The sequence below is a fragment of the Micromys minutus genome (genome assembly GCF_963924665.1).
Source record: "Micromys minutus genome assembly, chromosome: X".
NCBI classification, from domain to species: domain Eukaryota; kingdom Metazoa; phylum Chordata; class Mammalia; order Rodentia; family Muridae; genus Micromys; species Micromys minutus.
The window spans coordinates 123,506,918-123,531,434 of NC_137970.1; the positions used below are offsets into that span (position 1 = coordinate 123,506,918).

The 24,517-nt window shown below is 40.8% G+C and overlaps 1 protein-coding gene across 2 annotated transcripts; it reads left to right on the forward strand.

Moving 5' to 3' along the window:
- The first annotated feature begins 1,217 nt into the window (after positions 1–1,217).
- Positions 1,218–24,042, forward strand: TMEM185A (transmembrane protein 185A). 2 transcript variants are annotated; one of them, XM_080910628.1, is made up of 7 exons: positions 1,218–1,386; positions 8,441–8,617; positions 10,757–10,964; positions 16,708–16,791; positions 20,451–20,627; positions 21,168–21,291; positions 22,477–24,042. In XM_080910628.1, the coding sequence occupies exons 1-7, from the start codon at positions 1,349–1,351 to the stop codon at positions 22,719–22,721; spliced, it is 1,053 nt and encodes a 350-aa protein (XP_080766754.1). In that variant the 5' UTR covers positions 1,218–1,348; the 3' UTR covers positions 22,722–24,042. The 2 variants fall into 2 exon arrangements, with proteins under 2 accessions (XP_080766754.1, XP_080766755.1); XM_080910629.1 differs by lacking the exon at positions 16,708–16,791.
- Positions 24,043–24,517: the final 475 nt, after the last annotated feature.

Consider the following 24,517-nt stretch of genomic DNA (forward strand, 5'->3'; position numbering starts at 1 on the left):
GGTGCTTCAGTAGCTGAATGCTTCATCCAAGTTACTCACCCATAAACTTGCTTCCATAATAATATCCATTTCTCAGTGGGTGTGAGGGAGGATAATTACCACATGTGAAAATGTTTTCAGGTTTCCAAAAGAAAGATGATGCATCATAACAAAGTATGATTCTCCCAACTGTGATTTTCTTAAGCTCCCCCTGGGGCTAACTAGCATAAAATTGCCATTCATGAAACTGCTTTTGTAACAAACTATGACTACTACCCATAATGATTCCAGATTAATGTTTAAGGTATTACTGTGTTCATGAAAACAACAACTCTTAAACTGGCTGGAATTGAATATGGTAATCTTAAGTCCTCTGCTAAGAGGTTGTACCACTCAGATTTGAAAAGCAAGTAGGATTCCTAGAGGATTCTTTAAGGATTTACGGATTAGGCACTTAAAAGAACTAGCAACAACATTCTTTGCGCATCTAACATGCATTTCTGCATGATCTCTCTGAACTTTTTTCCTAAGGTGGAAAAGTAGTTTTTTTTATTTTATTTTACAGAGGAGAAAATCTGAGCCTTGAAGATGTTAAGTTGCCCAATAAGACAAACCTGGAAATTCTAAATAGTATGACTGGGAGTGAAGGAAGCCAGATCTGACGTGACTAGGCAGGAGTCAAGGAGACTCTGAAATAGATTAGGATACCTAAGCATGACTTCCTCATCTCCAGTTTGGGCATTCTGATGCGTAGACCTGCTGCTAAGGACAGTGGGAAACCAAGATGAGAAGATGGCTGAGAGAGTAGCTGACTGGTGCAGGGTAAAGTGAGGTTTGGTCAGCAAATCTGGTAGTTTGGGGCATGGGGAGAAGCTGATATGCAAACTGGATTTATTGGCAACTCTGGTAGGTGTAGCCCAAGGTTCAGTCAATTCGGGGGGGGGGGGGAACCTGGTAAGGGTCTGGGTGACAGGTGTCTGTGATGATCTCACCGCGGTACTCCAATTTGGCTTTCTCCCTCCTTATGGACTTCCACCCACTCAGCGTTCCCCTCCCCCGAGGTTCCTCTCTTCTTCCAGTATTGGTTCTGTCCCACAGACCGCCAGGCTGGTACCTGGGAGCAAAAAGAAGCACCTCCTGTCAGTAACCTCCGGCTTCTGCCGAGCTCGGGGGGCGGGGCTCAGGGCGCATGCGCATCCTAGCTACGGAAGCCGGAAGGAGTGTCAGAGACAGTTGGTTGCTCTGGTTTCTTCTGGCGGCGGCGTTGGCGACGAGGCTGCCTTTGGCAGCATGAACCCGCTGTGAGGCGCAGGCTTAGAGGCGCGGGGGGCGGGGGGAAGAGGAGGACGTCTCGGCGAAGTTCTCCGCCATGAACCTGAGGGGCCTCTTTCAGGATTTCAACCCGAGGTGAGGCGGTTAGGCTGGCGACGCCAGGCGAGGGCTTGGGTAGCGGCTGGGAGAGGCGCGGTGGCCAGGGCACTGCAGTCTGAGCGCCAGGCACCAGCCCCAGGCTCCTGATGGCTGCCAGCTGCTCTTGGGAAAGCTGTGTAGGCCGGCCTCCGAGTCGGTCCATCCTCTTCTTCCTCCTGCAACTGGTACCGAGCAGCCGTGGCCCAAGTTGCCCAGCTTGGAGATGTGTCCTCCTAGAGGGAAGCCCATTGCTCCCCAGTCGTCCTTTTTCATTGGTATTGCAACTTCTCTGTCTGGATTTTTTCCTCCCCCGCCCCCCTCACCGCTCTGCCTGTCCCCATTTTCTGTGTCAGGGCCATCTCACTTGACCCTGACACCCCCAGCCACCTCCCCACGTGTTTCCTCTAGTTTCAGCTCTTGGGGCTTTCCTTGGATTCATGCCTGCCCGCCGTTCTTTGCTTGTCAAACTGATGTCTGATATACTACTGAAATTTTAGAGTCGTTGCCAGGGTATGGTAAATCTTACATAATGCCTTTGGGGGTGAACCTGATCGTTTTCAACGTGTTTTCTTAGCCCTCTCTATAAGTTTTTTTCGCAGGAAGTAAAGATTGCCTTGCTTATTTCCCAGACTTGAAATACCCAGTGGGCAGTGTGGAGAAAACACTGGCTAAAGTATATAAATCTCTGTCCTTTCACTTGCCAAACTGTTGTAAAATTGTTCCCTCTGCGGGCTATGAGCTCCCAAGGCAGAAACCACTTCCTGATTGTTCCCTTCCACATCACCTCCCACCCATCTGTCATATAGTAGACGCTTATGAAATGTCTTTGGAATTAAACTCCAAGACCGAGATTGGAGAGCAGGCCATGGGCAGCCGAGTGATTCTTCACTCTTCTTTAATGAGCTGAGAGATGAGTTCATTCCACTGCTCTTTTTAAGTCCATTACTATTTAAAAGGAGTTATCTGCTCATTTATTTCTAGGAGAGTAGACATGCACTCAATTAAGCTAGTCTTGCTCTGTGTGCTAGGTCCTATGCTAGGTACTTACAGTGCTTGGCAGAACCAGCCTGAAAGTAATGGGAATAGAAATATATAATTTGATGTATTGTGCATTACTGGGAATGCCACTTTCTTGGCTGTTGGAGGAGAAAGGACCTGGAGAGAGATGGAAGGGGCTATTTGGAGTGCAGTCTCCTTGAGAATGGTAACAGCTTACACTTTAAGGCCATTGTACTGGCCTGGGTGCTTTTATTGTCTTTGTGTTTGTATTCTGGCCTTGAACTGTGGTCGTCGTTGATGGCCTTGAAGCTTCTCTGCAGAGAGGAGTTTATTTAGAGTAAATAGCAGAGAACTCACTGTAGGATTTTTTTTCTACTGCTCCTAGAATTAGGATTTGTCTGTAGGACAACTGTGTTGGTACAGAAACTGGGCACATCTTGTGTATTTTCATTTTTGGAGAGAGTGATAAGAAACAGATATAAAGGCTGAACTGTTTTGTGTCCTTGAGCAAATCAGTTGTCTGTTTCATCTGTACACTGAGTATAATTGCTCACAAGGCCATTGAACCTGAATTAATGGCTGATTGCACAATGTGTTACAAATAGAAATTTCCAGAAATAAAAATTTGTTTATTATGGGTCAGACAGTTCAGAAACTGCAAGGTGATCTCCCAAGTTAGTTAAGAGCTGTGAAAGCCAAATAGTGGTCCACTGATAACACCCTTAACCAGTTTTTCCTTTATGTTTTTTTCTTCCAAATACTAGAGTCTAAAAATTATACTGAAATAATTCAAAGAGATTTATAATGACCATCAACACATTTTTTGTGCTTGAATTCTAAGTGGAATAAAATGCATCTTTCCCTGAAAAAAATTAAAGGCATCTTGTATCCTACCATTGTCCTGGTTCAGTGTTATTAGTGGAAGGAACAGTGTTATCTTGTAGAAGTTTCAGGAGTACAGTGTGATATTAACAAATAGATTTTTCTTAGCTGCTGGTGGTTCATGTACTGTGGATGATCTAGTTTTTAACATTGTATCTTAATCTTGCCCCATGCTTTTGAAAGCCTTTCAGACATCTGGAGAGCAAACTAGGGGGTAGTGACAGGAAAGCACCCTGCGCTGAGACCTCAGATCTGTGCTGCTGTCTTACTCTCTAATTCCAAACCAATTCTAGCATGGCCCTCTTTCTTCATGACTTCATCATGCACTGCACATTTAATAGGATAGTTCCTTCTCTCCTTGACTCAGTTCCCATTTATCACTGGAATCTCTGTTCATTTGGTAGTTGCTGAAGGAAGTTGTCCTGGCTTCCTCAACCTGGTCCACTACTCCTTGCTTGTACAATCTCTGTAGAATATCATAGTTTTCCTTTAGAGGCTTTATTTGTGGCCTTGCATTTGTCTCTGTTTATTTAATTAATCTTTCTCTCTTCTACTGAAATTCAAGCCATGTGAGGCCAAACCCATGGCTTTTATTGCTGTATTTATATCCATGAGATAATAGCTGGCTCAGTAAGTATTAGTGAAATGAATGATAACTTGCCAGAGCCTGTAAGAACAGTCTATCGCTCCTTTTTTCAATGACTGCCTCCTTACTGGTATATGAACTATGTATTTTCCCTCTCCCTGTGACCCTTCAGAGTGTAACTGTTCCATTGATAAGATGGGAAAGACCTTAATAGTGCAGGAGAATGTGCTTTCTTAACTTTGGAGATTATGTATTACACAAATAGCCACTGTTTTTGTTTGCTGGATACCAAAGCATGGCCTGTGGCTCCAAACTTCCTCCCATTCCTTGCAAATCCTCATCACTGAGACTTCACTGCAGCTTGTCAGTTTTTAGAAATAGTAGTGACACAGAATGATTGAGAAGTGATTAGCACCCAGCTGTGAAGAGCTGAGAGCTGCCCCTTTACCTGTTCCCATCATCATACAACTGCCTGCTCATGAACTTCTCTTCAGAATTGCCTTTTAGTCACTAAGTTAAACCTGCTGAAACATACTGTGTCTACCAAGAATCCTTCTTGACTACCTGAAGCCTCTAACAGCTTTATTGACTAAACAGACTATTAGAAGTCTACAGAATTGAAAAACTGATTCCAGAATGTTTCTAGGAGGTAGAGATCTGGAAGTACATGGCTTTACTAGGCAACCCGACTATATCACAAGGCCTTGGAGTTGTCTACTCTTTTGGTAAAGTTGTTATCTGTTAGAGAAGGCCCTTCAGCCCTGATAGCCACACTGAGCTAGAAGGCTGTGAGAACTCATTTGTAGTGGACTCCTGATGGGAGTGTGCTACATCTCTTGGTTACTCTAGACTGCAACAATGAATAAGAAAGGCCTTATTAGGATTGTTTATGTGGACATGTTACACTCATGTAGTAAATTCTATTTACAAAGTTCTTATATGTTCCATCACATCTTTAGCCATTTAGTCTTTGAAGCTGGTTTTTAAAAAAATTTTGGGAAAAAAGGAATGTGATTGTTGGTAACTAAAGGCCTGTGCAGGCACTAGGTACGCACATGGTGTATAGACGTACATATAGGCAAATACCCATTCATATAAAAATAAAGTAACAATTCCTGAAAATAATTATTTACAGAGAAGGATCAATGTGTACTGCAGAAAATGTGTGCAGTGTTTTAATAAGTGACGTTGAGCTTAGGGTATAATTCAGTGGTATGGCACTTGTACAGGGCATTAGGTTTGCTTCTCCAGCAGAGTAAAAATTGCAGTGTTAATTACTCCAAGTACTCCTTCCTGCTTGTATTTCTAAAAGCAGGCCACTGATCTGTCAGTATGAGTGTACTGTTAGTATTGATAATGAATTACTGTGTGATTGACTACACATCTGTTGTTGGGGTATATAGAGCTACTGATAGTCAGAATATTGTCTTGCCTTTTACTGATTAATTGTTCTTAATAATAGCTATGGCTTATTTGAATCTACTATATGTCAACACAGATTTGGCAGTTTATTTTTTCAGTATCCTTTCTCTTTACATTAGCCCTACAAATCAGATTGCAGCCACATTTTATTTTCTAATTTCAATACATTTTAATTTATTGATTGCTGGGTGTGAGTGAGTGTGATATGACAGTGTGCTAATGGAGGTCAGAGAACAGCTTCCAGGAGTCAGTGTTTTTCTTCCTGCATGTGGGTCCTATGGATTAAACTCAAGTGCCTCTACCTACTGACCCATCTCTCTGGCCTCGAACAATTTCACTTTAGAGAGTCTTGGACTTCTCTAAAGTCATACAGGCAGTTATGGACCATTTCAGTTTTTTTTTTTCATCCAGGTCAGGTTCCTTCTGAAGTGTTTTGCTCCATCCTTCATGTTCCTTCCTCCTGTGACAGAGTAAGTCCGGTATCCTGAGGAGCCATTCTAGCTAGTATTTGGTCAGATTGACATCAGATAGTCATTCGGGAAGAGGGAATCTCAACTGAAAAAAAATACCCCCTGCCAGATTGGCCATGGGCAAGCAAGTGGGACATTTTCTTGATAATTCATGTAAGAGGGCTTAGCCCACTATGTGTCACTTTCTGCCCTGCCCTGGCTATAACCTTGATTGCTTTGTTTAGTGATAGTTCATAAATTTCAGGTAAAAGTACTGAATTCTAGGTGTAGGTGCTGTATAACTGATAATATGTATTATGACCTACCCAGTAGTGAGAATGATTGCCAAATGAGATTTTTACAATACTTCTCTTTAATAACGCTACAGAAATGCTATATAGAACTTACTATTTCCGCCATGTTTCCACCTTAATGAATCACTGTAAAAGAGATCATGAGATATGTGCTATAAGGATGGTTGAGTGTCCATTTCCTTTACTGGCCTGGTATTGCTTAAGAATATATTCTTTTCTCTGCATTTTGTACTTTTGTATGTATTTACTGGCCAGGTGCTCTTAAAGACTTTTTTATCTTGATAAAACAAGCTAAAATTTTCACTAAAACATTTTCCATATGGTAATAAAGTTTTATTTAGCCCAAGAGATACAGTCCTTTGAATAATTTGTGAAAATATCCATACTTTGTCAGTTGGAGCCAGTCTCTCAATTCATAAACAGCAATATATCGCCTAAAGTGTGGTATATGTATAGGGGCCTAGTTTACTTGCATTCATATAGACCTGTGTATCTATACTCTAGGCAATAGATTTTACTGGAGAAACCCAATGGCTCTAAAAAGAGTCCAGCCGTATTCATTTAATTTAGAAATTTTATGTAATTTATGTATAGTTTTAAAACAAAATTTAGAACAATATCCAGAATTTTTATAATTAGAGTCTTCTCTTTGGTGACTATTCATGAGCCTGAGCAGTAAGCTTCTTATATTTTTCAGAAAGAACAGTAGCTTTTCTGGGCTGGCCCATGGCACAGTTCCCAGAGGTAACATACTTAGGCTGTGAAGTCAGATATGGTTGATATAACTCCATTTTAATGACACATCTATGGTTTGAATGTAGAATCAAAATTTGCAAACATAATCCTCAAATTAGTATTTTTAGAAAAATCACTATTTTAGTTTTGTACGAATGTCTTGCCTGCATGTGTGTCTGTGCACCACATTTCTGCAGTACACTCGGACGAGAGAAGAGGGCACAGGATGCCCTGGGACTGGAGTCATAGTCGGCTGTCAGTTCCCATGCCAGTGCTAGGGACTGAAGCTCAGGCCTCTGCAAGAACAAAAAGTCCTCTTTCCCAATGAGCCATCATTCCAGCCCTTTAAATTAAAACCCTAATAGCACTAGAGGCAATGAGAGATTATTAGGATGCCACATACTTGTATTTTAAATTGTCAGCTTCAGAAGCAGGAAAAACACAATCATTTTATATATCTTGGCATCTGGGTACAAAATTAATTTAATACTCCATGAGATGATTTGGGAAGACTAACAAGTCTGCAGTAGGTTGGTACAGCAGTGGCCAAGTGGGGAAAAAGCACTGCTGTGCCCATGTGATTGGAATAATCTCGAACAACAGCTAAGACATGAGACTGATTATTTGTGTTTGAGTCTGTCTTTTTGATTGCCTCTGGAGCCAGTTCTCCCTGCTGCCTCAGTCAGATCCTATCCTTTCTTTTCCTAGCGCTCATCTTTTGTCCGTACACCATTTATACAAATATTACACCAGGTTGTAATTGTGCCCCACTGTGTAGACTTCTATCAGAAAACCCTTGGAAGCAGGAGACTTTATTTTTTACTTCATCCTCTGACAGAGGCTTTACTGACAATTTTCCATACAGTTAGTCAAAAAAAAAAAAAAAAAAAAAAATACAGAATTCAACAGACAGAATCTCATACACGGGAAACATAACAGAGTTTCTTCCAAATCTAAGATCTTAGTTTTAGCAGTGGACAGGATACCACCAAATGAACCACGAAATCCCAGAAGAGAATTCAAACCGAGGGTAAGGTAAGTAAAGAAGGAGCAGGGTTTAAAATAGCTGCTTCTGTGCCAGGGTCCCTTACTCTAACCATAGCCGTATGTTCTTCCTCTAACTTGTCCAGTGACCTCAGTGCTGACTGGAGGTACTGCTGTGAAAAGTCTCAGGGCGGGAAGGCATAGAGCAGGCCAGTGCTGTCTCTGCCCTTAGACCCACCCACCGGCAGGTAAGAGACTAGGTTCCGAAGCAGGAGTCTTAATTACTCACTTCAGTTTTCTCAACCCCAATACGGTATGTGTTCTACATGGAACTTTTACATAAATTGTTATGGAATTACATTATGGTAAAAATGTATATGAGCATTTTGGCAGCATATATGTCTGTGCACTGTTCTATCCAGGGCCCCTGGAGTCAAGAAGAGGTTGTACCCTCTGGAACTGAAGCTATAGTGAATCATTAACTGCCTTTGAAGTATTGAAAACTGAACCCATGTCCTCTACAAAATCAGCTAGTGATCTTAACTGTTGACTCATTTCTCCAGCCCTGAAATTAATGACTTTTTATGAGCTGAAATGTTTCTGTTATTTCTCCTCATTTCATTATCAGGTATTTGTTAAAAATGAACTTTTTTCTTTTTCACACTTTGGTTTCCTTTTAGTAAATTCCTCATCTATGCCTGTTTGCTGCTGTTCTCTGTGCTACTGGCCCTTCGTTTGGACGGCATCATTCAGTGGAGCTACTGGGCTGTCTTTGCTCCAATATGGTTATGGAAATTAATGGTCATTGTTGGCGCATCCGTTGGAACTGGAGTTTGGGCACGAAATCCTCAGTATCGGTAATACTGCTTTAAAAAACAAGCACAACACCAGGCACTGAAAATGTGGAAATGTTTCGCCATAGCAGCCTAAAAAGCACAGAAACACTCTGTATCTGTACTTCTCTGGTCACATCACCAGGAATCCGACTGCTATAGTTTACTTTTAGAACTAGGCTTCCTTTTCTCCTACTGCTTTAATCCTGTTACACAGGGAGTGAACTTGATCCAAAGTCCCTCAGATAGGGACTGGGGAGCAAGGTCAACTGAGAACCTGATGTTAAAGAAGAAGGTCGAGCTTTGGGGGTCATGGAAGTGGTGGCAGCCTGATGTGGCTGGATTCTCTGAGAGTTGCTGCCTTTCCTTTCTCAGAGATGAGAAGAAAGAGGAAGTGGAGAGAGTGAGGACCATTAGAAGTCCACAGCAGGAAGATGAGTGCAGATGTTCCTAATAAGACAGTGAGATACAAACAGCTCTTCATGTTTGATGATGCAGAAGACAGGCTCACTTCACCTTTAAAAATTCTTGATTATCAACTTTTAAAAGATGCTATAGTTTAGAATGTAATGCATATCCCATAGGCATGTAGGACTTTCAAAGGGCTATACACAACATATTTTAGCAAATGAAGGACATTAATGTGTGAATATTTCTTTCCTTTTCCCTCTGCAATTATAACATGCCAGGCAGTGGTGGCAAATACCTTTAATCTCAACACTCTGGAGGCAGAAGCAGATAAATCTCTGAGTTCAAGGCCAGCTTGGACTATAGAGCAAGTTCCAGGATGGCCAGGGATACACAGAGAAACCCTGTCTGTAAAAACTGAGGGGGGTAGGGAAATCAAGAAAATAAATATAATATTTCAAAATTTATTTTTTATTTTTATTCATGTGAATGTATATTTTATATATGAGGGTACCCATGGAGACCAGAAAAGGGTACTGAATCCCCGGGGCTGAGTTATAGGTGGTTGTAAGCCACCCCAGTGTAGGTATTGGGCACTAAACTCAAACGTTCTGGAAGAATAGCAAGCACCATCTGTCCAGCCCTAATCTGTGATTGTATATCTCTTGTATATCTGTTTTTTCTCCTTTTTTCTTGGTTTATGAAGACAAGGTTTCTCTGTGTAGCAGGCCAAGCTGTCCTGGACCTCACTTTGTAGACCAGGATGGCCTTGAATGCACAAAGATCCACCTGCCTCTACTTTCAAAGTGCTAGGATTAAAGGTAAGTGCCACCATGCCTAGGTTGTATATCTCTTTTTAATAAGAAAAAAAGTCAGATATCTAATTCTTGTTTCTCAAAAGAATTCACTAATTGATACTTAAAAGAAATGTGTACTTTCCCCTCTGTTTTTATATTTTTCTAGTAAGAAAAACCAGTTCTGTTTGTGGCTGGCTGGATGTATGGTATGCACAGGCACAGTTAATTCCCCCGGGACCATGATTCAGCAGTATGCTAGTGAGCTCTACAGGAGTTACCTGTGACCTTTTCTTTTTGTTCCAGTCTCTAGAATATTTATCATCCATAGGGCAAGTGTGTCACAATCTTTGTCTGTGTTTTGAATGAACATTATAGGCCTTTCAAATGCATTAATAAACATTTTCAATTTTAGTTTATTAATAGTTTAGGTTTATATTTATACAGCTAATTAAACTAATTTTTGAGCAAAACTTTTAAGTTTCTTTTTAATTTACAGGTTTAATGCATTATCATGCTAAAATAAAGATTGATAAAGGAGTTATTACTTTTTATTTGCATTTCAAAGTAGACTAAGAAAATTGCCATATCTTATTGAATGTAACCTATACTTGCAGATGAGGCTAAGGTTATATTTATAGAATTACATGAACTATGATTTGTCTAGTTTTTAATTCAGTGAGAAGTAAGGATCATGAGATGTGACAGAAGTAATTCATAAATTCATAGAATAATCTTGGTAGTAACTCTGATAGTTGAATTTAAAGTTAGGAACTAAGCGTTCCTGGATATTTGCAAGATTGTCTATTGAAGATGGGTTTGATTTAGCTTTCTACTTCATCTTTGGCTTTTCATATTTACAGTTGAAATTCAGAATGGACATCTGCTGTGCTCTGTTTTGGACACTTGGACTATGGATTCTGAATGTGTTTTTTCTTTCTCTTCTTCCATCCCCTTTTAGAGCAGAAGGAGAAACATGTGTGGAGTTTAAAGCCATGTTAATTGCTGTGGGCATCCATTTGCTCCTGCTGATGTTTGAAGTTCTGGTCTGTGACAGGATTGAGCGAGGAAGCCATTTCTGGCTTCTGGTCTTCATGCCACTGTTCTTTGTCTCCCCAGTGTCTGTTGCAGCATGTGTCTGGGGCTTTCGGCATGACAGGTCACTAGAGGTGAGATTATTGTATTTAATCATGTTTTTTAAAACACCATAATGCCAGTCTCTTATTCTTTGTGAGAAACAGACTAATCCTTAACTCTAGATTGTGATTTACAAGAGAACAAAGACCTTCAGCTTTCTCCTAGTGTCCTGTGTTATAAGCTACCTGTGTCTGTCAGTATTGTGAAGCAACCAATAGGATAGATAGAGATATAGCTACACAGAGAGGCTTTAAGGAATGGATCCACATGGTTGTGAAGCTAGTAACCTATATCTATAGAACAGGCAGGCAGGCTGAGGACTCAGCAAAAAATTACACTCTAGGTTGGCTGAATTTCTTCCTCTGCAGGGAACCTTAGTCTTTGCATTTAAAGCCTCCAACTGTTTGGATGAGGGCTACCTATCCTACAGTATTGAGAATAATCTCCTTTAAAAACTTGATGCTGTCACAATGACATATACCCTAGTATTTAATTAGACATCTTGGTAAAATAGTCCACCTGAATTGATCCATAAAATGTAATTGTCTCACTACCTCATCCTCTATGCTTTTACTCCTTAGCTGCCCTCTAATTGACTTATCCTGATATGCCCATATATTTATTATTTTAATCAAATATTTATATATGCAAGTCCTTTAGGCCCAAGAATAGGACATATAGAATTAAACTAAAATGCTAAGGCTAGTAATAATAATAAAGAAAACAATTATGAATAATATTCCTAATATTCTTAATCTGTGCAAATATTTGGATGGTCACTTCACAAATAGTAGCAACTTAGTAAATATTGATAACAACCTGTGAGAGAGGTGCAGTTGTTTTTTCAGGAAGGATAATTTATTCATGGCCACATATTAAGGAGAAAGGCCAGAATTTCATTTCATTCAGGCCAAATCCAAAGCCAGAACAATTAACTAGAAAGGAACTGAGGACACAAAGCAGTATACTAATAGATTTAGAGGAGATTGGGAAACAGTAGACCCATTTTCCCTAACACACTTTTTATCTGAGATTTCATTTTACACGGTTTTAGTTACTTGTAGTCCACTGTGGTCTGAAAAATGTATTATAATCTAAGATGTTTGGGAAGAAGACCACATACATAATATTTTGATGAGAGTATACTGTTTGAGTTGTTTTGTTTAGTAGTTATTGTTGTTAACATCTTACTAATTTATAGATTAAACTTTATCATAAGTGTGCATATATTGAGAATAGACTATATAAAAGGGTTAGTATTTGAGAATAGACTATATAAAAGGGTTAGTATTTGCTGCAGTTTGAGAGATACACATGGAATTGTCACGCATATTCCCCATGTATAAAGTAGAAAGTGTGACTACAAATGTCTTGTCTCAACATGTGCAGATAAAAAATTAAAGCTGAACTTGGGTATACGTTTAAAAGAAAAGTTCCCAGAGAAAGAGGAACACTAGGAAAGAGGACCTGGAGCACCAAGAGTGGCTTAGTCTTCCTACTGTAGGACTGCTGAAAAGCCATGGACTGAGTGTGTCTGGTAGGGACAGGTGCAGCCCACTTTTACATCCTCTGAAGTTCCTAAACACCTTCAGTAAGTCCAACCACTTCTCTTTTAGTACTACTCCCTCCTGGTTGTTTACTGGAGACTGCTGAAAAAAGTCACCAGATTGATGGACAGAACCATCATAGGTCTATATCTTTAGCCAGACATTGGATTAACATGGCCAGGGAATTCTTGACCCCAAAGAGTAAATATTGGTTTGTGGTTATATATGGAGAAAATTGTGTTCTTTTTACAGGTAAAGAATAGGTGTGCATACTATATGTTATCTATGATATATGTATATACACATATATGTATACATATATATATATATATATATATATATATATATATATATATATTATACACATATATATGTAAACACATGAAATTTTCTGAGAAGTACAACTAGGAAGCAAATGTGTAATGGTGGTCCTTACAGTGTTTGGGTTAGTATGGAAGCAATGAATCTAGGTAGTACAGTCTAGTACCATCTGTAGCTACACATGGTCCCTAATTTCCCTGGGATAGTTGAGCTTTTTCCCTTTCTAAAATCCTTTGTGTTCTCTGTCTTCTTTCTTTGCACACCTGTCTCTTCACTATTTGTTCTGGAATTTGTCCACAGTTATTCCAGAAACTCTGGTCTTGGTCTCTCTTACTGTCCTAGTCTCTGTTTCTCTCAGTCTTTCTGTCTTCCCCCTCCCCCCCTCTTTCTCTTTCTCTTTCTCTCATCTGAAAGAGAACAGAGTTATGTTTTCTCTCTATACACAGAGCTACTGGACTACTCTGTTTCCAGTGCTCGATCTACTGCCTTATTCCTTAATCTGTACTCACTAAGCTCTACTCCACAACATGTACGACTTGGCAAACTGTCTGTGGCCCAGTATAGTAGGTTCCTTTCAATAATTCATCTGTTCAGATTACTGACCACTGTGTGTTAGCTTTTGTATCTAGTGAGCAAAATACCACAGAGAAACAGCTTTTAAAAGATAGAATTCAAATGTTCTGGTCTAATCTGGAAGAACTTCTAAGGTAGTCTGACATTCTGTCTGCAGAATGGATATTACTGGGAGCTTTTAGTCATATTTATAGTAAGAATTACATGTGAAAAGCAGAACAGAAAAAGCTGAGAAAGCCTATCATTTGGGTTTTGAAATAGTTACTGTTTTAGTTAGGGTTTTATTGCTATGGAGAGACACCATGACCAAGGCAACTCTTGGAAAACATTTTATTGGGGCTGGCTTACAGCTTCAGAGATCCAGTCCATTATCATCATGGCAGAAAGCATGGCAGCATCCATGCAGACATGGTGCTGGAGAAGTAGTTGAATTCTACATCTTGATCCAAAGACAGCAGAGCTACTGCCATTCTAGGCCTAGCTTGAACATAAGAGGCCTGAAAGTCCAGCCCAGGGACACACTTTCTCGAGCAAGGTCACACCTCCTAATAGTGCCACTCCCTTTGTGGCAAGCACTCAAATACACAAGTCTGTGGGGACCATACCTATTCAAACCACCACAGTTACTTTTCTGTTGCTGTGATAAAGTACCCTGCCCAAGGCAGAGTATAGAAAACAGAGCTTACTTGGATTTACTGTTCAGATGGCTGTGAATCCATGATCACTAAGGCAGGAAGCAGGATGGCAGTAGGGGGAAGCTCACATTGTCAACCTCAGTCATGAAGCATAGAGAGACTTTAATCTCACATCTGATCCTCAGTAACACCCTCTGAACTTCCTGAGACAGTGCCAGTAACTGGGAATCAAGTGTTCAAATGCATGAGACTATGAGAGACATTTCTCATTCAAATCACCAAAGTTATATTAAGCCATTTGAAGTTGGGACTAAAGAAATTATGGCATTCAGAATGTTAGATTGGTTGAAAAGATTTCAACTGTTTTATACCATGACAACAGTAGAAGTGTTTCCCCATGCTTTACCAGTCAGGTACTCAGTGGCTGCTATAGCCATCAGTGTGAACAGTGGTAGACCTTGACGTCATCTACATGATGCTTTTTGCAGGCAGAATGCAAGAGTTACAGAGTCACAAAGGATTCTATTTACTATTTCAAAAGAAAGCCTGTAATGCCTGGCACTGTGTGCCAGTGTCACCTTCCAGCAAGCATCCCCTGGTAGGACAATGTGCAAAGCCATGAGTGTGAATCTAAGATTCAGTGGAGAGTCCAAGATGTTAGATATACCAAGAATATGGAATATATGTCAAGGAAAACTATAGGAATGGAGACATTCTCACAGAGATATAAAGAGGACCTTGGACCTGCCAGTGGGCTCCATGTTGGGAGAGTAGAAAGGACCATATTGTAGATATACCAAAGAACAGAGACAAGAGAAACTTTTAGCTAAGCAGACCACAGAGTAGCTAAGATGTTTCTGGAGTAGAAATAGGAGAGAAATGTGAAAGCTGGGGAAAGTAAGCCTCTGCACAGAGATGGCCTGAACTGTATCTCCAGCTCTGAAAATCAATGCAACAGTTTCTCAGAAAATCAGGAATAGTTCTACCTCAAGACCCAGCTATACCACTCTGGGCGGGTGGCATTTGAATTTAAACCACCATAGATTCCTAGAATCCATGTAAAAGCCTGGCTTAGAGGTATGTTTCTGGCATGCCAGTACAAAGATGCTTTGATGGATAGATCCTGAGGGTCTTACTGGCAGAGGCAGGTGGATCTTTGTGTGCTCAAGGCCAGCCTGCTCTACATAGTGTGTTCGAAGCCAGCCAGGGCAACATAGTGAGACCCTGTCTCAAAATACATATAGACACACACATGCATACATGAACACATGCATGCACAACACACTAAATAATTTCTTTAAAATATGCAAATGATTTCTCACCATCCTAGTGAACTCACAGCACACCAGAAATAATATTCAATTTGAGGAAAACTGACTAATACTTGTACCATACACACTCCTAGCTTGAAATGGTTTGTAGTTTTTCCCCCCTTAGGTTCCAGTGCATTACCTGTGTAGTGCAAGAGTATTAAAAGCAGAGTTTTCAGCAGTTTATTGTATTGTAATTGTATTGTAGGAAAATGTTGGTCAAGAGCTGGTAGAGTTCTTTCGAATAAAAATGTGTTTATAGACAAGGATGAATGCTCATCAGAAGAAAGACTCCTGGAGATGTTTGGGTGCGAAGGCTCATCTATCTTGAAGGGAATAGAGCTGTGGAATTAGGTTTTGGAGGGTTGGTGAAAAATGGGCCAGACTTCGAAAGTCACAAAGCAAATAAAGTAAGGCCTTCAGAGGAGATTGAATGGGAGAATGGTCAGACTGTGATAGATATGAGAATGTAGAGGCTACAACAGGTTGTTGTGTTGCCTTACTGTGATGGAAAGTGGGGCGATAGCATTCAGGAGATAGTGAGCTCAGTTGGGATCAGTTTAATGGTGGGTACTTCTAGGAGAGCCTTGTGGCAACTGCACACTGGACCTGTTATACAGCAGTATGCTTGGCTTGCAGGCACATCTCAGAATTAATCACTAGGCAATATGTTAAGCTGGAGTGTTGCTGAAACTTTCTTCCTCCCCAGGTGGTGGGAATGAGTGCTTGTGTGAGGTTCAGTTAAAGGGCTGTCTGCTTGCAATGCTAGAAGTATAGCCATTTAAGAAATGGAAAGGGAGCCCAGGAAGAACTTCTCTAAGTTCACACAGCATACCAAGACTGTACAATAGAATTCTTGAAACTCAGTTGTGCAAGAAAGAAGGATTGGTCAACCTTAAAGTGCTCTTGAAATCGCCCAGTAAGATGCAGATATGAATATTCTGCTGCCTGTTGTACTGAGGGCCTTCGTAAATAGGAGACGTCAGTAGCGTAGAATGGAAGATGAGGCAATTAGGCCTTATGTGGACATTCTTGTCTCGCAAAGTTGAAATGTAACCCAAAAGTGTGTTAAGCCAGGAGTGCTGGATCACAGGAGAGGTGAACTTACTTGTATTTGGACATTTCAAAAGAAGGTCACTATCAGGCCAACATCAGATCTTAACAAAATGGCCAAAGCACCAACTAACCTAAAGAATGAGACAAAAGAGGTGTGCGATTCCCCTCAGCATGATCCCACTGTGTATTTCTGCTGCCAAAACAATTAGAAGCTTCCAGCATAATATCATCAAAGTTTTACAGTATTAAAATTTTCATTGCCTTTGAGTGTGTTAAACAAATAACCACTGTGTTCAATGCAACTTGTTTAACTGGATCTTTTTTTATCTTTAGCTAGAAATACTGTGTTCGGTCAACATTCTTCAGTTTATATTCATTGCCTTAAGACTGGACAAGATCATCCACTGGCCCTGGCTTGTATGTAGCCTTTTTAAATTTTTAAACAAACCTTTTATAGCTTAAGTATTTGCTCATATCAACAAATATCATTGTAAATATAACATGTAAGGCTTCATTAACTCACTCATAAGTTACATTTATGAAACATTTTCTTGTTTCTAAATGTTTCAGGTGCTACTTATATTTGTTATTCAAAATATACATGTGTGTATGTTTTTAAGTTTTCTAATTTTTTAAAAGATTTATTTATTTTATGTATATGAGGACATTGTAGCTCCTCTTCAGACTGTCACTGTCTTCAGACACACCAGAAGAGAGCATCAGATCCCATTCCAGATGGTTGTGAGCCACCATGTGGTTGCTGGGACTTGAACTCAGGACCTCTGGAAGAGCAGTCAGTGCTCTTAACCCCTGAGCCATCTCTCCAGCCCAAGTTTTCTAAATTTTTAACTACACCCTACGTATATATGCTTATGAAGAACAGTAGAACCTTTCATCTTCCGTTTTTAATATGTAATAATTAAATCAGTTTAATTACTATATTACCTCAGATGTGTATCATTTATTTATCAAGGAATGTTTAAAATACTATTCTGTTTTAGCTATTTTGAGCCATTTGTTATCAATCATAATTATCCGGATGTCCTAATAACATTAACAAGATTTTTTTTATCTCAAACCTCTTGTGTATTTTTGTGTATAAAAAATCCTTGTTTATTGTTTTAATGTTTTCTTAGTCTTCTAGAAAAGGCATTACTATGTTATAAATAATTTTTTAAGTTTTTTGAGATTTTATTATTTTTATGTGGATGAGTGTTTTCCTGAATGCATGCCAGTGCCCCAGTACCTTTAGTGGTTGAGGAAGCCAGAAGAGAGGGCATAAGATTTCCTGGGTCTGGAGCTACAAATGGTTTTAAGCCACCACATAGGTGCTGGGAATTGAACCCAGGTCTTCTGCAAGACTAGCAAGTACCCTAATTCATTAAACCATCTCTCATGTTCAAAAGATTTATTCTCTGTTGATGTGTTTAGTGTACAAAAATAATGGATTTTATTTTTCTGTGTTCATATGTGTATGTTGTTCACTGCTATTTGCCTAAATTTGCCCCTATTACTCTCTCTTGTTTTTCTATCTTGCTAGTCCTTTCTCTGCAAACAGACACCTTCTACTTTCATGTCATATATGTACACTTTAAAATCTAGATTCCACATATAAGAGGAAACATACAATATTTGTCTTTTTTACCATCTTCTCTTGTCCAGGCCTTTAGAGCCTTTTCTTCTAAACATAGACACTTTTGTCATTCATTCATTCGTGTACACACACACACACACACACACACACACAAAACTTAAAAAATATAGTTTATGGGGCTTGATTGATGGCTTAGTGATAATTCTTGTTTGAGAATCTGATGTTTTCTTCTGGGCCTCTGTGAGCACTATACACACATGGTTCACAGACACACATGGAGGCTAAACACTCTATACACATAAATACATACCTAATATGGAATACCAAGTTGCTTTTCAGAAAACCTGTACCTGTTTCTACTTGTAAGGGGTGGAGATGTAAGTCATCCTTCTAAACTATGGCTTCAGTTAATGGTTAATTAAAAGTGATTACACAGATGGAGTTATAGGTAACAAATGCTGTACACTAGAGAATAAAGTATGGTTTCAACTAGTAATAGTTAAGAGAGAAGATTGGGCTGTGGTTGTAGCTAAGTTGGTAGAGGGTTATCCTAACACACAAAACTTTGGTTTCAATTTGTATTACAGAATAAGCCAGACCAGGTGGCACATGCTTGCAATACTATTACTTAGGTGGTATAGATAGTCAGATAAAAGCTCATGATCAACCTTTCCTACATGGCAAGTTGAAGGCCAGACTGGTTTTTTAATGTGGGTTCTAGAAATAGAACTTAGGTCTTTCTGCATATATGGTTGCCCTTTGCCAGTTGAGATAGCATGCCAATCCTTGCTTTGTAGTTTTTGGCACAAGACATTTTTTATATTAAATATAGTTTACTTTTTTAAAGAAAATATGTAACGGAAAAGTAAAAGACTCATTTGGGGGCAGGAAAGAAAATAAAAGTACATGTATTCCAAATTAAATGTGAAACTTACCTCTTTCCCCCACAGTCTTTGATTAAAAATATTCATGTTTTTCATTCTATGATTTCAAGACACTATCTGAAGAAATTGAATTGAATAATTGGTGTTTGTCACATGGAGGAACCAATTCATACAAGACTAAATTTTTGGTATAAGGGTTAGAGTTAGGGAAAAACAATTAAAAATCTTGAATGTTTTCTCCAATTAAGTAGAGGGATCCTGGCCCTTGACCTTGTACAGATTCAAATGATGAAGCATTCTGACTACATACATTTCACAATTAGTGAGATAGCAAATGAAGCTGTTAAAACCACTATCATTCTTCCCATGAATGAAGTACCAGTAAATTAATGCCATCATGGATGTGCTTTAGAAGAGGTAATGGAAGATATACATAGATAGACTTTGTAGCAAAACCTGTAATCAAGAACCTAAACTATTCAGAAGGCCTAAAAGTCATGTAAATATCACAAGTCTAAGTTGAAATGTCAAAATTATAGAAGAAAAGGGAGGAAAATCATTGAAACCTGCAAATAAGTGAACCAATAATATGAACCATAAGATAAAATTATAAAGGCAGGTCACTGACTGAGAAAAAGGTTTTGCATGTATGCATCAAAACTTTGACTTCTGGCAAATACTTATGAAGGAGTCAATTAAATAATAAAGACTTATTCATGGGTACACACCCACACGGACACATCCATACACAGGGGTGATTGAGGGAGTCAGCGACTGGTGCTGAGTAACCCCCAGTAAGATTAAACATGCAGAAATGAGTGCTTGAGTAAGTGTGAGCAATGACTGGGAGGAAGGGAGAGTCTGCAGGGAATGTGAGAATAGGGCTGTGGGAGGAAGCTTGAGGGGAGCACTGACAGAATGAGAATGTGGCGGAGAGGAGTGACTCTTCAGTGAGCATGAGCACTGTTTAAGTAAAGGGGATGGGAGTGAGTGCCAGGCCAGGTGAGGATGGCCATGAGGGTATGTGTGAAAGGGAGGGGTGAGGAAAGTGCAGGGGAGGAAGAGGAGAGCGATCTAGTGAGGAAGTGAGCAGGATGCCAGTGGGGACATAAGAGTGAGCAGCAAAGGAAGACAGTGTCAGAGTGAGTCCTCACTGAGTGAGGGACCAAGTCAGTAACTGAGTTAGGATCAAGACATTGTGAATGTGGCAGTAAGTGACTGCCACTAAGGGAGTAGGAGGAGCTAAGAATAAGGAGCCTGGGAGTGCCTGAGAGGAGGGGCACATGGGAATGAGGGAATGACATACTGGTGTACTTGTGACTTAAGGAGTCTGTTCAGAAGAAACTGAAAATATGCCTCGTTGGAGGACCAAATTGCAGGTTGTTGCCTGAATGGAAGGGAGCTAATGGCATTATTTCCTGGATAGAAGTCCTATGGTCACTGTGGTTTCCCACACCATCTCCATGGCATTCCTGGACAGTAGGGCTGTCTGTAGTCATGCTTCCCTTGACCACCTGAACAGACCCAGCAAAATGATAAAGGCAGCTGCCAGAGCTGCAGAGAAGCTCTCAAGACTTTGTGTTTCTACTCCTCTCCAGGTTGTGTGTGTCCCTCTGTGGATTCTCATGTCCTTCTTGTGCCTGGTGGTCCTCTATTACATTGTTTGGTCTGTTCTGTTCCTGCGCTCTATGGACGTGATTGCAGAGCAGCGCAGGACACATATAACCATGGCGCTGAGCTGGATGACCATTGTTGTGCCTCTTCTTACTTTTGAGGTAAGCTTTCTACAGGAAATCTCTTTGGCTCCCACATTCTACCTTTATCTGGGACAGCATCTACCATAGCTAGATAGGTATGCTGCTATTCTTGTGAGAGAGAAAGTCCAGGGGGAAACTGGGAACAAGAAAAATGTGCTTGCAGGACTTACAGAGAGCGGTACGCCTCTCTACCCACAAGGCATTTGACCACGTCCAGTTCCTACTCTAAAATGGTGTTGGACATCTTGGTTTTGTACTGGAGTTCAGTAGGAATACTAGACTAGATACTATTGACTCCTTTGAACAAACCCTGGGAAGAATTTCTCATAAAACTCCCAGAAGTGGGGATCTTTCAGCTGGTAGACTTCAGTTCGGCCCTGGTAAAGGATGCAGAATTTCCCATGGTCGTTTTCCCTCCTGGATGGATGATGCTGTTACCTATGGTGGCCTTCCCTCTTCCCAGACATGACACAGGGAGGAATTACAATGGGGGCAGTTGCAGACTTGGTCCATTTTCTGGTGATGTAGCAATACTACCTTAACTTTGTCTTTTTCTAGATCCTGCTGGTTCACAAACTGGATGGCCACAATGCTTTCTCCTGTATTCCAATATTTGTTCCCCTATGGCTCTCATTGATCACACTGATGGCAACAACATTTGGACAGAAAGGAGGAAACCACTGTACGTCTACAGACTAAGAAACCCTGTGTGTGTGTGTGTGTGTGTGTGTGTATGTGTGTGTGTTGTCTTCTGTACATGTGCTGCTCTTTGCAAAACGCTAAGACTCAGGAACCTCAGTTTAGAAGTTGTTATGTGTATTTTAAAGCTGAGGAAGGGAAGTGGTGCTCTGTAAGAAGAGCATTCCACCTCATTCCAGTGCATACTATAAGTGGACAAGTGGAAATAGGGTCAAAATGGCAAGTTGTCTCTTTGAGTTCCCATTCCCTGCTCCTTAAAAATAGGCTCAAGATGCTTTGTATCATGAAAAATCCACATTTTATACCAAAATGCCAAGAGTCATTCAGGTCCCTTTCTGTGCCTCTCTCCTCAATGGAATGGAATCTTTTCAGCTTTGTGAAGCCAGACTACTCTGTCATGACTAATATTTCCTGGCATGTGCTTTGGAGATGGTCTTTGAGGAAGATATCATTCTCATAAGTCTGTGAGCTCCACTTAATATAACCCAGAGAACTTCCTACCTTACATCCTTGGAAGGAGAAAGTATACAATGCAGTGCAGGCTGATCTGCTATTCTTATCCTAGGAGAACCAACACTAAGCTGACAGTCCCCTATTGAAACAGCACAACCCAGTGACCTAGTTTAAGAGGTTCCTATGAGGTCAGACTCAACTTTGGCCAATTCCTTGTGTCTACTCAGATTTCAAATGGTTACAGTAATCATTTGCTTAAATATCACTCTGTCACCAATTAGTTTAACCTAGATCTAGAAAATGGGAAGAAGGTGGCATGGTCTAGGTTTTGCCAGTATTTGAGAATTGCTTTCATAGTCAGTGGTTCTGCAGCTCCAGCTTCCATCTGAATCAGTGGCTGGCCAGGCAAAGCTGTACTCTCTAGTCTACCTCGTCATTCAACCTACCTTTCAACCAGGAGCTCTGATTGCAGGCTGGAGAATCACCACCCCTCAAATAAGGACCTGGGGATGCTGCCACTACTAGCCTGAGGTCTCACTCTGAGAACTTTGAAGCTGGAGGTTTCCATTCCTCTTCTTATTGGGCCATTAGATCCTGGCCAGTCTTTACTTCTGAGGAACCTGGATGAAGTGATACATGTGCCAGTAGAACTTGTTCAGGAAAGATGTGTGACATGAAAGCCTAGAGTTTGAAAGGGAAAATTCTTATTTTACAGGGTGGTTTGGTATTCGAAAAGACTTCTGCCAGTTTCTGCTTGAAATATTCCCATTTTTGAGAGAGTATGGAAACATTTCATATGATCTCCACCATGAAGATAGCGAGGAAACAGAAGAAACCCCAGTTCCAGAACCTCCTAAAATCGCACCTATGTTTCGCAAGAAGGCCAGGGTGGTCATCACCCAGAGCCCTGGCAAGTATGTCCTTCCTCCACCCAAACTAAATATTGAAATGCCAGACTAAAGGACTCCACCAGGGCCGGAGTGTGCGTGCACTGAAACACACACTCCTACTTCCCCTGCCCACCCCCCCCCCCCGACCTAGACCTGGAACCTCGGACCTCCATCTGAAGCCTCGTTTCCATCCAGTGTCAACCAGCCACTCAGAACAGAACATAGGTGGCAGGGGCTAAGGGTATCTATCAATATGGATGCCAGTGACACATGAGCAAAGCACCCATTTCTTTCTATATGGGTACCTGAGATGTGTTCTCATTCCTGTGGTACCCAGGGATGACTGATACCTAGCCCCAGAGAAAGCACATCTGTGGTCCGGGCAGATTTTCTAGTGCTAAAATTCCTAACAAAGTATTGAATGATGTGGTTCTTATGGGACCACTTCCATTTGTGGCTCACCTGTGCTGCTTATAGGTAGCCAGTGGGGACTGTAACTAAGTCTGTACACACCTATTGTGTTCAGATACAGCCCAACCTTGCTTTCCTTGTTCCTGCTGTACAGAAATTTGGCTTTAGGCAGGGTGACAGCAGGTTTGCAGGGCCTCATCAGTGAGCCCTTCCCAATGGCATGATTCCATGCCTGTATAGTATTTATACAGCGATTTTAGCACTGTAATATACAGTGTCAGATCCTAGTTCTGTACAGCATATTCTCTGTTAAAGTATTTTTTTACAAGCTTGTGCTAGAGATGGATGGGTTAAGCCATGGGAGAAGCAGATAGTTTAACTGCTTTGTCTCAGACAGATGCCCTACCTTCACTACCCATGACCACTGACAATCTGGAATTCCTGCCAGCACAGCTTCTACAAGTGAAGAAAGCTCTGTGCTCTTCCAGCATGGGAAGTGGGAGAAGTGGCTTAAAAGGCCAAGAAATGCCCCCTTGAGACCAGGACACTAGAGAACATTGCCAAGGCAGGCCAAAAATAGCCAGGGACTCCTAACAAAGTTCAGAGCATTCTGCCTACCTATAAGAAGAACACTACATACTGGGCATACAGGTACCAACACCTGCCCACAGTTTCTCCAGGCTCTGCTGATATAGCCAACCCAGAACCCATCATACCAGAACAATTTGAACATTCCGTCTAAATCAAATGATTCATTTCCCAATGGAAGGAAAAGGAGCCTTGATCTTCCTGATCAGGAGGTGCAATGTGTCTTCATGGTCACCTGATCAGTAGCTTCAGTCATACATAATTGAAGTCTACTGTGACCCTAATCCTACCCTTGGCACAGGCCTCTAGTGAGCCTGTTCTGTTTCAGGAGAAAGGGGAAACTGTAGCACTTTTTTTTTGGTTTGGTCTCTTAAAAATGTGGTGAAATCCACTATTTTTGCTCCTGTAGTTCAATAAAGTGATTCATTTTACATGTGTGCTGTGTGTATTTCACAATGTAGAAAAACTGGAATTATTCTCACCCTATGACAGGGATATCCTCTGGCCACCACAGGCCAGTAAAGCAGGCAGGTAGAGTGAGCATTCTTTACTGTTTCTTCGGCAGTAGACGGAAGAAACTCTTGTCATCTATCCCCAGGGCTGCATGATGGCCTTCTGCAATTGTGAAAGCTTTGGGGGCTTCCAGGCTGTTTCTGAGGTTCTAAAACATGCCTGCAATTTCACTACACAATTTTATCTAGCTCCCTTAACTGTTGCTGCAGCTTAGGGGGAACTTTCCTGGAGGTCTTTTAGGTTGTGATTGACAGCATCTGGCAGAAAGATCAATCCTGTGGCTGTTGATAAGAAATACCCTGCATGTAGACAGAGAGCTGGCATACATTCTTTCTTGAGCTCCTTGGATTTCAG

Bases quoted from the DNA above. Each gene is read 5' to 3' on its own strand.
- TMEM185A (XM_080910628.1), top strand. From the start codon at position 1,349: ATGAACCTGAGGGGCCTCTTTCAGGATTTCAACCCGAG. The intron at 1,387-8,440 runs GTGAGGCGGTTA...GTTTCCTTTTAG, and splicing joins TTTCAGGATTTCAACCCGAG to TAAATTCCTCATCTATGCCT. The intron at 20,628-21,167 runs GTAAGCTTTCTA...GTCTTTTTCTAG, and splicing joins TGCCTCTTCTTACTTTTGAG to ATCCTGCTGGTTCACAAACT.